Raw genomic sequence first — 13132 nt, forward strand, 5'->3', positions numbered from 1 at the left:
GGATGGATTCATCACTGTAAAACAGAAACTCTCATTTTCTCAATAGGTGAATGTATGTGTCACATTTACAAATGAATTGTTTGTGTCAATTTGAAATATACTATACTGTTGCACTATTCATACAGTAGACCATACATGAATAAATCAAGTTTTTTATCTTTGGCCTAAATTGTGAGTTTTGAAGCTGTAATTATCGTTCTGCGTTATTGATGTGCTGCAGTGTCGTTTATCTTAAACCTGCGTGTGTTGTGGAGGGTTGAGCAGACTTCTCAGACTTCAGTGCAGTGATCAGTTATGGTGATTGATTTTGGAAAACCCTGATAACACAGAGCCACTGCGTGCTGTGATCCAACCCAGTGCAAAAGAGCGTGAGGAAGACTCTCATCACTGTCTGAGAATGAGGAAGACTCATCACTGTCTGAGAATGAGGAAGACTCTCAGCTGGAGGTGTCTGCAAGCTTTTGTTGTGCATGACTGTAAGCAGTAGGAAAACAGTAGTGTTAATGTGACACATATCAAAACAGTAGTGTTAATGTGACACATATCAAAACAGCAGTGTTAATGTGACACACATCAAAACAGTAGTGTTAATGTGACACACATCAAAACAGTAGTGTTAATGTAACACATATCAAACCAGCAGTGTTAATATGACACATATCAAACCAGCAGTGTTAATATGACACATATCAAAACAGTAGTGTTAATATGACACATATCAAAACAGTAGTGTTAATATGACACATATCAAACCAGCAGTGTTAATATGACACATATCAAACCAGCAGTGTTAATATGACACATATCAAAACAGTAGTGTTAATGTGACACACATCAAAACAGTAGTGTTAATGTGACACACATCAAAACAGCAGTGTTAATGTGACACATATCAAAACAGTAGTGTTAAAGTGACACACATCAAAACAGTAGTGTTAATGTGACACATATCAAAACAGTAGTGTTAATGTGACACACATCAAAACAGTAGTGTTAATGTAACACATATCAAACCAGCAGTGTTAATATGACACATATCAAAACAGTAGTGTTAATATGACACATATCAAAACAGTAGTGTTAATATGACACATATAAAAACAGTAGTGTTAATGTAACACATATCAAACCAGCAGTGTTAATATGACACATATCAAACCAGCAGTGTTAATATGACACATATCAAAACAGTAGTGTTAATATGACACATATCAAACCAGCAGTGTTAATATGACACATATCAAAACAGTAGTGTTAATGTGACACATATCAAACCAGCATTGTTAATATGACACATATCAAAACAGCAGGGTTAATATGACTCACATCAAAACAGCAGTGTTAATATGACACAGATCAAAAAATGGAAAAGTTGCTGTTAAAGGTTGACGTCCACTATTGTGTCTTCTACCCTCAGATCAAAGATTCAGGAGCTACTGAAGAACAGAGAGACATATGTGTGCTTTGAGGGAAAATGCAAAGGTTTTATATTCAATATTAGCTTAAAAACGAAACTCCAAACTCCCTGAGTGCTCACATATTATGTTCCAAAGCCATAAAAGAATCATGTCAGACCGTTCTTTACCCAACGGAATCATTACATGAGTAATTTACTGATGTTTGTGACTGTGTTTGTATGTCCCCATCTTGCATGACTATTATCTAGTCTGCAGATGTGAATAAGAAATGGGAGAAGGTAGCCAGCCGGTCTGCGATTGTAGTTGCGTCTGTGATCTGCACCACGTGGGAAACCCTCTCTGGCCCTGAACCCTCCAAACTGACTGCCCTGCTCTCTACTAAAAACCTGCGGTAGCTGTTTTTGTTTGTTTGTTTTTCTCACATGTCTGTTTAGATGCTTCTGTGTGGACATGTTCCTTCATCCCTCCTCTCAACTCTCATTAGTCATGTGAAGAACTGTCAGATGGTTAAGATGGCGGCTGACAGAGCTGAGCATTTGCGTCAGCCGCACCTGGAGCAGTGGGCCAGGGCCCAGGAGGTTGTGGGTTCACGTCCTGCCAAGGGTGAGGTGTGTTGGACACCATCCCTGAAGGTGCTTCATCAAGTGTGCCCCGTTCCCTCGTAGTTCAGTGGACAGCTAAAACCTCTGCAACTGTGGCATGTGTTTATGTACAAGTGTAGTGGGCGGAGTCACTGCCGCTGTGCGTGGTGTGGTGGTGGTGTGGTGGTGTGGCGGTGGGGTGGTGTGGTGACATTCGCTGCTGTTAAGCCCAAGGATGACTATGGATGCGTGTGACGCTGTGGTCTGAGCCCATGTGTCCTGTGGGTTCATTGTACACATATTCAAGTGGTGGAGCATTTTGTACACAAAGAGGCCAATCACAGAATGAATCGCAGTCTTCTCCCTCCGGTGCTGTTAACACTCTTTGCTTTTGTGGTATGTCTGAGGTCAGTCTGCCACTGTCTTTGTGCTGAACAGGAGGCTAGAGTGAACCTCACACCAGCCCCTCCTGCATTAGGAGGTGTCGTCGTAGTCGATATCATCATTATCGTCATCATCGTCATTCCCAGCACAATAAACCCAAACACACGAGCAGCTCAGAGAAGACAGGCTAGACGGCGAACAGGTTTCTACACACAGACATCCAGACGGGTGTATGGCACTAATTATTCTCAGAGATGGACTTAATCATGCTAATTCTTTCTTGTTTCTGGGGTTCAGTTAACAAACCTGTTTTCTCTCTGTGTCTCCCTCTCTTTCTCTCTGTCTCTCTCTCTCTCTTGCTCCCCATCTCTCTCTCTGTCTCTCTCTCTCTCCTGTCTCACTCTCTCTGTCTTTTGTCAATGGAAGGTTGGTGCTATTTCATATGCGAATGGGACAGGTGTGTTTATTTGGCATGGGAACGTGGACCTCATGACTGCATGTGTTCATTAGTGGTGGCCATAGACAGCTCTTCACTGTTTTGTTAGGCTTGGACATCTTTTCAGTGGCATCATTCCCCTTGGGAAATATGCCTAATGTATTACTTGCATATTAATCATATTAGTCACATTATTCATTAGGCACTGGATAAAGGACAGTCATAAATTTACAGTTGAAATAAATGAAAAGTCTTGGAAGTGTCAAACATTCCAAGAGAGGTTGGCATGAGTTTAATATTGATAGTGTGTGCTTCATGGATTCAGATTTTACTTAAAGTTATTCAACATGGAGTGTGCTTGACTGAATTCAAATGTTAGTTGTCCAGTGATCTGTAGTTTGTAGAAAATCACTGAGACAAAGACTCAAGCTCCATTCATATCCTAGAATTTCCATATCGTACAGCAAGAGAAACAGGAAGTGATGGAGACAGAGATGAGCTCAAAAGCACAAAGCTACACCTACCTCCCCCACTCCCAACCATCAGTCTGTCTGTCTGTCTCCTCCTGCCTGTCTGCCATCAGTCTGTCTGTCTGTCTCCTCCTGCCTGTCTGCCATCAGTCTGTCTGTCTGTCTCCTCCTGCCTGTCTGCCATCAGTCTGTCTGTCGGTAAGTCTGTCTGCTATTAGTCAGTGTGTTTTTCTCTATATCTGTATTTATCTGTGTATTTGTTCATCTCTCTATCTCTGTATTTGTGTATTTGTTCATCTCTCTATATCTGTATGTATCTGTGTATTTGTTCATCTCCCTATATCTGTATGTATCTGTGTATTTGTTCATCTCTCTATATCTGTATGTATCTGTGTATTTGTTCATCTCTCTATATATGTATGTATCTGTGTATTTGTTCATCTCTCTATATCTGTATGTATCTGTGTATTTGTTCATCTCTCTATCTCTGCTTCTCTCCTCATTGTGGTGGTTAGTGACCAGTGGCAGACCCAGCAGCAGCAGTGCAGAGAGAGAAAGTGAGAGAGACAGAAGAGAAAGACAGAAAGCGAGAGAGAGAGAGAGAGAGAGAGAGAGAGGCTGTGTGACTCACTACTGGAAGTCAACAGAATATCCCCTTTGACCCACTTTGTGCTAGAGAACCTTACCTTTTTTGTGGAAGCAGGCCACTATCCAACGCCACACACATAACAGGGCTTGATGGTAGATTCGAGAAGCCTTGTAACCAGAAGCACTTTACCCACTTTACCCAGGGAGGGAGTCTGTCAGTCTGTTTCACCCCACCGTGTCACCTCGTGTGCCATATTCACTTATGGCGTGTGCTGTCTCCTCGTTACTGTGTGTTGCTACTGAACTCTACTGTATTTCTGTGTATTTGCAAGTGAAATTATTCCAGGGTGGAGATGAAGGGCTTCACTGTATCTGGAGACTTCACAGAAAACTCTGGAGAGCTAGTGTTCCAGGGTATTGACTGAGCTTAATCTGGTAATTACCGCGTGAGTGGGGATTGTCGTTGTCGTCCCAGGTCCTGCTGGTTACTGGGAGCTTGTGTGAGGCCAGTCTGGGGTTACTGGGAGCGTGTGTGAGGCCAGTCTGGGGTTACTGGGAGCGTGTGTGAGGCCAGTCTGGGGTTACTGGGAGCGTGTGTGAGGCCAGTCTGGGTTGGTGTTCCAGCTTGGGTGAGGGTTTGCTCAGAGATCTCCAGCCTCCGCATGGCTGTCGCTGTGTGTGGGAGGAACTGGACCGCACGGAGAACAGCTGCAGGAGTGCACCAGGGTCCACTGCTCAGACCAGGGAGGCTTATTTCAGCAGTGGTAGGGGCAAGGAGGGATGGGAGAGGTGGGGGGGGGGGGGGGGCAAGCAGATGGATAAGGAGGAGCAAGAAAGATGAATGAGAGATAAAGGGAGAGACTCCACCCAGAACATTTGGCTGCAGAACAGCAGGAGCAGGAAAAGGAGTGAAGAGTAGAAGGAGGATCCTGCCTCAGAGCTCAGAGATCCTACCTCATTGCTCAGAGACCCTGCCTCAGAGACCCTGCCTCAGAGACCCTGCCTCAGAGACCTTACCACAGAGACCCTGCCTCAGAGACCTTACCACAGAGACCCTGCCTCAGAGACCTTACCACAGAGACCCTGCCTCAGAGACCTTACCACAGAGACCCTGCCTCAGAGACCTTACCACAGAGACCCTGCCTCAGAGACCTTACCACAGAGACCCTGCCTCAGAGACCTTACCACAGAGACCCTGCCTCAGAGCTCTTCCACACAGATTTCTCCACTGCAAGTATTCTTGCCACACTGTCTGCTCGAAGTGCTCCGTCACTGCCTGGACAATAATAATCCTGCAACAGAAAGGGAAAATACCTCTTGCCTCTTTTTTGTGGTTCTTTAATGGGACAGTTAATGTGACTCTGTTACGAACTGTAGTTTTGAGCTGCAGTTATTTCGGTTGCTAATGATGTGGTTGGGGGGAGGGGTGGTGCGTGTTTGCGAGATGAAGTAGGTCTTTCCTCTTATTCCTGCGGCGAAAAGTTTTCGGGAAGACCGCTGGGAAAAGCTTTGACTGGGACACGTGCTGGCGACCAGCGGGTAACCATGGCAATGGAGGGTGCGTGTGTGTGTGTGTATATGGTGTGGTGCCTGTGTATGTGTGTGTGTGTGTGTGTGTGTGTGTGTGTGTGACCACAACTCCCCAGTTCAGTAATCCTTTCCTGCTCCCACCCCCTCATAAGTGTCAGTTCTGAAAAAGATCTGCATGGAAGAAAAAGGAATCGGCTCTCTGTGTTGGCCATAATAAAAGAGGGTATCCAGGCAACCGGTATGAATAAAACACTTTCCATTTCTGCAATAACACAATGATTCGATTACTCCATCAACGTGAGGCTGGGATAGTCCTCAGCTTGTGTGTGTGTGTGTGCGTGTGTGTATCTGTGTGTGTGTGTGCGTGCATGTGAGTGGGTGTGTATGTGTGCGTGCATGCGTGTGTGTGCGTGCATGCGTGTATGTTTACGTGTGCACATCTACAGTTGTGTATTAGTGCCTAATGCGTATGTGTGTGTGTGTGTGTGTGTGGGAGGGAGTGTGTATGTGCGAGTGTGTGTGTATGCGTGTGTGCAGTAAGACTCTCTAAGCTACCAGCAGTTCTTTAGTGTGTGGGGACAGGCTTGTGTATGTATGTGTGTGAAGTACTGACTCACCTGCAGGTCTGTGTGTGTGTGTGTGTGTGTGTGTGTGTGTGTGTGTGTGTGTGGGGGGGGGGGGGGGGGGGGTTCTGGTTTTGTGTGTGTATGTGGGGGGGGGGGGGGGTACTGGTTTTGTGTCTGGCCTCTGTGTGTGGGTGTGGGTGTGTGTATGTGTGTGGGGGGGGTACTGGTTTTGTGTCTGGCCTCTGTGTGTGGGTGTGGGTGTGTGTATGTGTGTGTGTGGGGGGGGGGGGGGGGGGGGGGTACTGGTTTTGTGTCTGGCCTCTGTCTGTGGGTGTGGGTGGGTGGGTGTGTGTCTATCTCTGGCCTGTGTCTCCAGCAGGTTGAGGCTTTTTAAGGTCATGGCTTGGCTCTGGCCTAGTTGCTAACGCCTCAGAACCATTCAGATGGTTGTCATGGGCAGCCTGCCATCACCCTACTGCTCATCACAGATCTCCACCTCATCTACCCCAGCAAACCCATCCATCCATCACCTGTGTGTATCAGTAACACTCTTACCACTGCTGCCTGACCTCAGGCCAGTTAAGGCAAACACTTCCTAACGACCATAGGAAAAGAAGAGTGTTCCTGTGGACCACAGCCAGGCCTAATATGGAAAGAGAAAGAGGGGGAGAGAGAGACACACACAAACAGAGAGAGATATACAGAGAGAGAGAGAGACTAACATACACAGAAAGAGAGACATACAGAGAGAGAGAGAGACAGAGAGAGAGAGACAGAGAGAGAGAGACAGACAGAGAGAGAGAGAGACAGAGAGAGAGAGACATACAGAGAGAGGGAGACATACAGAGAGAGAGAGACATACAGAGAGAGAGAGAAAGATTCTCTTTGCTTCATTTGGATGTTTTCTGTTGCTCAAGCAGATTCTCAGCTATGAGGCTGCAGCAGGTTTGCTTTTAGATAAATGGGCCCCTTTCAACCTGATCCTGCTGGATCTCCTGAATCACTGCAGAGGGTGATGAGGGACAGAGCAGATTTACGCAGCACAGGAATGGAGTTGGGGGGGGGGGGGGGGTTGTGTGGCTGTCCTCAGATGCTTGTAAACGTTGGGTTTGCACAGATGGAAGTTGTACAGAGGAGAGCAGGGAACAGTGGGGGGGAGGACGGGGATTATGAAAACATTACAGCATAATGAATCTAGAATGTAGGGGGTGGGGGGGCTCCGTTGTCCTGAACATTACCCCTCCAACTCCACCACTCGTACGAGTCCAGCTTCCCTTCCAAATCTGCACTTTCTCCGTCTCTACTACTCAAACGTTACTGTGCTCCCTCAGCCCCCAGAAATCCAGTATCTCATCCAAAGTGCCGAGAGAGATAAATCCAGCGTGTTCCCAACTTCAGCGCCTGTGCCAGGGGAACTGGAACGTCCGTGCTGGGTCTTCAGCGTGGAGTTTTCCTCTGCGGCACACTGGTTCTGGCACCAAGTGTGGCGTGGGCTCGGCTGAACTCACGGCGCCCCCGGCAGTACCGTCAAAGGCTGCATGAGGGAGGAAAACCTAATGAATGTTTATTTTTTCTCCAGAGCTGGAGGAGCGACGGGTTTGCTGGTGCCGGAGTTGGCCTAATGAGAAGCGCTCTGTCCGCAGGAGCGGGGAACACGCAGTCTGGGCCGTCTGCTGGGAACTGGGCCTGCCCGTAAACTCGCGCTCCGTTTTAGACGAGATTTCCCTGCGGCCGTCGGTGGGATTGAGCAGTGAGGGGGGAGCTGGCGTGCTGTTGAGGGCGAGCGAGCGTGTCACACGCTGCCTTTGGTTTGGGTTTCTCCGCGTCTGGGCATTGGTGTCTGCTGTTTTGGGTTCGCAGCAAGGAACTATGGGGGACTTATTAGAACCAGCATGGTGAAACACCCAGCAGACGCCATCACGTTTCTGCCCATCGTCTGTCTGCCTGACTAGCAAACCGGAGTCCTGGTTTCCGTCAGCCTCTCTCTCTCTCTCTGCTCTCTCTCTGCCCTCTCACTCTCTTTCCATCTCTTTTTTAAGTTCAGCTTCGGAAAGTTTACACTGTAACCGGAGCTGTCCTGCATCCGCGGGACGTCTGCCCGCGCTTTCAGACAGAGCAGGATGACTGGGGCCCCTCCAGCCGCCCAGTTACCCTGCCGCTGATGGCCTGGAACCTGGAGCCTGTCCCGCTGCCCAAAACGCCCTGCACATACAAGCACCAGTAGCTCCACCATTGCTCTTTGGTAAAAATAGAAGTGAAATCCGGTTCCCTTCTCCTTCATCTCCATGTCTCTCTGGAGAGGCTGCTGGGATTGTGGAACTCGCTTAACGTCACATGCGGGTTTTGAGGACAGCAGGGTGGCTACCTAGCAAGGAGTGACCTTCGGACTGAAGGGAAACCTTGCAGGATGTCTGTTTTCTGTTCAGCACATAGGAAAGAAAGCAGGTTATGCAGAGCAGCCTTTTAGCTGTTACTCACCCAGGCAGAGTTTATTAGGGGAGGTGGCATCTTTATAGCTCAGCTTCAGCACACACACACACACACACACACGCACGCACGTGCACATTTCTTCTTGATGAGGTGTGAGGTGGTTTGAGGGCTGAGGTGAACGGTGGGCCACTGGTTTTGTGTAGTGCAGTACACATGTGGGTTTTGTTGTGTGTTCAGTGGTGCGTTGTGTGCAGTGCTGAATCCTCTTACGCAGGAGTTACATCTCTTAATCTGCATGGCGCTGTGTCCTGAGAGGGGAGAGTTTGTTGGGTGGGGTTCTTGTGTCCTGAGTGGTGTTGTGCTGTGCTGTAGTGTGTTGTGCTGTAGTGTGTTATACTGTTGTGTGCTTTGCTGTATCGTGTTGTGCTTTGCTGTATTGTACTCTGTATTGTGCTGTGTTGTATTGTGCTGTATTGTATTGTATTGTGTTGTATTGTGTGTGTAGCAGGTGTGTGTGTGTGTGTGTGTGTGTGTGTGTGTGTGTGTGTGTGTGTGTGTGTGTGTGTGTGTGTGAGTGTGTGATGTGGAGCTGTCTGCTGCTGAGGTGCACAGCATGTCATATTCATGTTCAACAGGCCCCGAAACCTAGCAAGACACTCCTCACTCCCTCTCTCTCTCTCTCTCACTCTCTCTCACACACACACATTCTCATTGCTTCTCTCATGCTCTCTCTCGTATTCTTCAACTTTCACTCCCTGTCTTTGTGTCCTTTGATTTATCTCTGGGTTTATCTCCGTGTCAAACCTCACTCTTACCTAGCGTGCTGCGATGTGTCTTCTCTACGTTATTTGTCTCTGTGTTTTTTGTGAGACAGGTCTCAGTCTGGAGACGGCTCCACTCGGATTGTAGTGGTGCACCCAGCAGGCCTAGCTCACGCCATCTGACTTTAGCCTTTATTGATTATTTTGTAACACACTTCTCCTAAAGAATGCAAGCCAAGCCAATGAGTGGGTTTGTTCGTAGATTGTAATCAGTGCTCGTCTTGTTATGACTGTGTCATGCATGTACACTCAGTGATGCTGTACAGTAAACCTCACAGGCATACACAAACCACTGCGGCTGTGTGTTTGTGTGATTGTGAGTGAGTGTGTGTGTGTGTGTGTATGTGTGTGTGTGCGCACTCTCGCAGTGATGCACAAAGCAGGTGCCCATATTTGTTGCAGTGACATTTGTGTTCAGCGGTTTTCCGTAACGGCTACGGCTGCCTCGCTCAGTCTTGCTAGCGGGAGCTCAGAGCAGCGCGCGTGGGAATGATTAGCGCGGCGGGGGGAGCATTGCCATGGCGTCTCAGCCCATGGCGGCCTGTGAACAGCCAGGCCCCCAGATGTGCGCTAGTGTGGAAACTCACCACCAAGAGGGAAAACAGTCAACAAAACATAATTGGATAAATGACGGCGGGCCGGGTCGTGTTGGGACAGAACCGCCAGCGGTGGTGGTGGTGTTTTACTGAACGGCCTCCTGTACACAGCAACGCGCGTGCCTGCGTGACACCTCCACACGAAACGCTAGCGTGACCAGACGTCTCTCTTTTACCCGCACATGTCCTTTTTTTTGCTTTGCTAGAACTTAAAGAGAATTTTGAGAAGTGTTTTGTTCGTAAACTAGTCCCACCTTCCCTACTCCGCTCAGCTTGAACGAGAAGGGGGAGTGAAGTAGCCCAACCCCCCCGCCAAGATAACGTCTTTTTCACCATCTCAGATCTGGTCAGTGGTGGAGCTAGACTTGTTTTCAAGGGGTGGCCAAAGGGAGACCAAGGCTTTGAGGGGTCCATATACAAATGATGAACGAAAGGAAACACATATTTTCTCTTAAGATGACCATTTCCAGTGGGGTGGCACTAGGGGTGGCAAGGGCTCTGTTGGTGGTGGCAACTGCCAACCCCCCCCCCCACCTGGTCACCCTACGAAGCGCTTCAGGCTTTTTTGACATTTAATACTAGTAGGTGGCCAATAAGCGATGGTGCTAATAATGAACACATTATTGGTGCTAACAAGGGAGCTTATGAATATTAGTATCTTGTCTTTAAGTCATTTCTGAACACGCATAAGATTGTGCAATATGTAAATACAGTATGTAGATGTGCACATTATATGTAAATGAGGATATGTAAATGAAGACATGTAAATGCTGATATATAAATGTAGACATGTGAATGAAAATGTTCTTGCCACACAAGGCCGGTGTTTGTCGGGCAGCGCCGTGCTCAGCGGGTGTGCCGGGTGTGGCGACCCCGGTCCACTCCTCCCCTCACCCCTCTCTCTTCCCGCCCTCCCCCAGGACGAGTTCCACCCGTTCATCGAGGCGCTGTTGCCGCACGTGCGGGCGTTCGCCTACACCTGGTTCAACCTGCAGGCGCGCAAACGCAAGTACTTCAAGAAGCACGAGAAGCGTATGACCAAGGACGAGGAGCGCGCGGTGAAGGACGAGCTGCTGGGCGAGAAGCCCGAAGTCAAGCAGAAGTGGGCGTCCCGCCTCCTCGCCAAGCTGCGCAAGGACATCCGTCCCGAGTGCCGCGAGGACTTCGTGCTGTCCATCACGGGGAAGAAGGCGCCCTGCTGCGTGCTCTCCAACCCCGACCAGAAGGGCAAGATGAGGCGGATCGACTGCCTGCGCCAGGCGGACAAGGTGTGGCGTCTGGACCTGGTCATGGTGATCTTGTTTAAGGGGATTCCCCTGGAGAGCACGGACGGCGAGCGGCTGGTCAAGGGCGGCCAGTGCTCCAACCACATCCTGTGCGTGCAGCCGCACCACATCAGCGTCTCCGTCAAGGAGCTGGACCTGTACCTGGCTTACTTCGTACAGGAGAGAGGTGAGTGGGCCCCGCCCGCGCTAACCAGCTAGCGCCTCTCTTGGCCACACTGCGGCGTGACTGCCTTTCGTGTGTGTGTGTGTGTGTGTGTCTTTCACTGTAATTTAGCTAGAAGTTGCACTGCTGCGGTGTGTAAGTACAGGAAGTGTCGCTCTGTACCGCTTGGAGAATCCCAGGCGCTATAAAAGCTGTTGGTGGACGGACGTGTGTTTTGATGCATTTTGGTAAATCACAGAGGATGCTTCAGCTCATCCTTCTGAGAACAAAACCTGCTGAGTCATTTCCTGCCTCACACACCCCTGGGGGGGGGGGGGGGGGTAGCATCGCTCCTAGTGTGACCTTTTCAGGGCAAGTGTCAAAACTACAGCCAAGAGAGAGAGTGAGAGGGAGAGAGAGGTTGGAATTACACAGAGTTCAGTCCCACTGCTTTAAATCATTTTAAATGCACATGTGGTGATCTGGCAGACTGGGGGATGTGCTCACATTTACAGGGCTGTGAAGAAGGGTGTAGACTGGCACCGAGCAGCAGGTCTGTGAGACAGCTGGCGAAGGCACAGCCGTGCGGCTGGGTCTGCAGCCGGAGGAACCGGGCCCTCCGCCTGCTGGAACCCTCCCACCACACCGGCCCCACACAACCACGAGGCAGATCAGACCAAGAGATCCGAGCAGATCAGGACAGGAGATCAGACAAGGATGGGGAGCTGATTTACAAATAAATCATTTGGTGATTTTACAGAAAATAAGGAAACAAACAAATCAGTTGTACGGGTTGGGCTGAAACAATGGCGGCTTTTTGCTGAGTTGGCGGTGGTTTCGGTGGAGTCGAGTCTTCTTCTTTAGGGGGATGATGGTGTTTCCTGAGCAGACGCAGGTGATTTAACGGCGTCCTGTAGGGAGGGGCGTCTGGGCTGGCCTGGCACGGCTGTGTGTGTGTGTCTCAGAGATGGGTGGTTTTGGTTGTCTGGTCCTTGTTGCAGAATGAGTGTGTTTGTGGATGTGTTTGAGTGTGTGTACGTGTGTGTGTGCGCATTCGCGTGTCTGTGGTGGCAGGAGTGACTCAGTGTGTAGTACGTGTCTCCAATTCCCCACATCAATGGATTTAGCTTTTTTCACCTTTTGCTAAGTGGCTCTCTCACCCTCTCAGGAATGAAGCCGTGCTTCCTGAGCCCGTGAGCGCAGACCTGTTAGTGGCAGGTTCCCCAGCCGCGCGCGTGGCATCACACGCGTGGCATCACACGCGTGGCATCGCACGCGGTTGAGCCCACTGGGGGCGTGGGCACACGCCAGAGTGCAGAGGGGTGTGAGACGCGTGTGGTGTGGTACAGAGGAGGTGATGCGCTCAGAGGAGAGGAGGCTCTGGGCACCAGAGAGGAGGCGTCTGGCCCAGTCGATGCGCCCGTGTCTGCGACTGCGAGACTTTAGAAACATCAGTATTGAGTGGGCTGTGGTGTGGCGTCTGCATGACAAACACGCAGTGAGAGACTCAACCGTGTCCTCCCATGATGGGATATTGAAAAAGCACGAGACAGCCTGCCGGAGAGGAAGAGAGAGAGAGAGGGAGGGAGGGAGGGAAAGAAAGGGGGAGGGGGAGAGAGGAGGCAGAGAGAAAGAGAAAACCACTCATTAGCTCCACCCCCCCACCCCACCCCCACCACCCACTGACCTTCACCCTGTGTTTGTCTGGGTCACGGAGGCGGCCCGGATGTCACATGACCTGTCCAACGTCCTACAAACTCCTGGCTGTAAACGTAGAGATAACAGCTCCGCCTTTACAATGGCACAACACTAAAGCCAGTGCTGATAGGGGGATGTGGAGAGAGAGAGAGAGAGAGAGAGAGAGAGAGAGAGAGAGAGAGAGAG

At 49.6% G+C, this 13132-nt stretch overlaps 1 protein-coding gene across 6 annotated transcripts in view; it reads left to right on the top strand.

Moving 5' to 3' along the window:
- nfic (nuclear factor I/C) overlaps positions 1-13132 on the top strand; it is a 107697-nt gene that overhangs the window by 20871 nt on the left and 73694 nt on the right. For all 6 annotated transcript variants that reach the window (XM_077004261.1, XM_077004260.1, XM_077004263.1 and 3 more), the window contains exon 2: positions 10741-11272. In XM_077004261.1, the coding sequence (XP_076860376.1) occupies positions 10741-11272 (532 nt within the window). The remainder of the gene's footprint in view (positions 1-10740; positions 11273-13132) is intronic.

The sequence above is a fragment of the Brachyhypopomus gauderio genome, chromosome 4 (genome assembly GCF_052324685.1).
Source record: "Brachyhypopomus gauderio isolate BG-103 chromosome 4, BGAUD_0.2, whole genome shotgun sequence".
Classification (NCBI taxonomy): domain Eukaryota; kingdom Metazoa; phylum Chordata; class Actinopteri; order Gymnotiformes; family Hypopomidae; genus Brachyhypopomus; species Brachyhypopomus gauderio.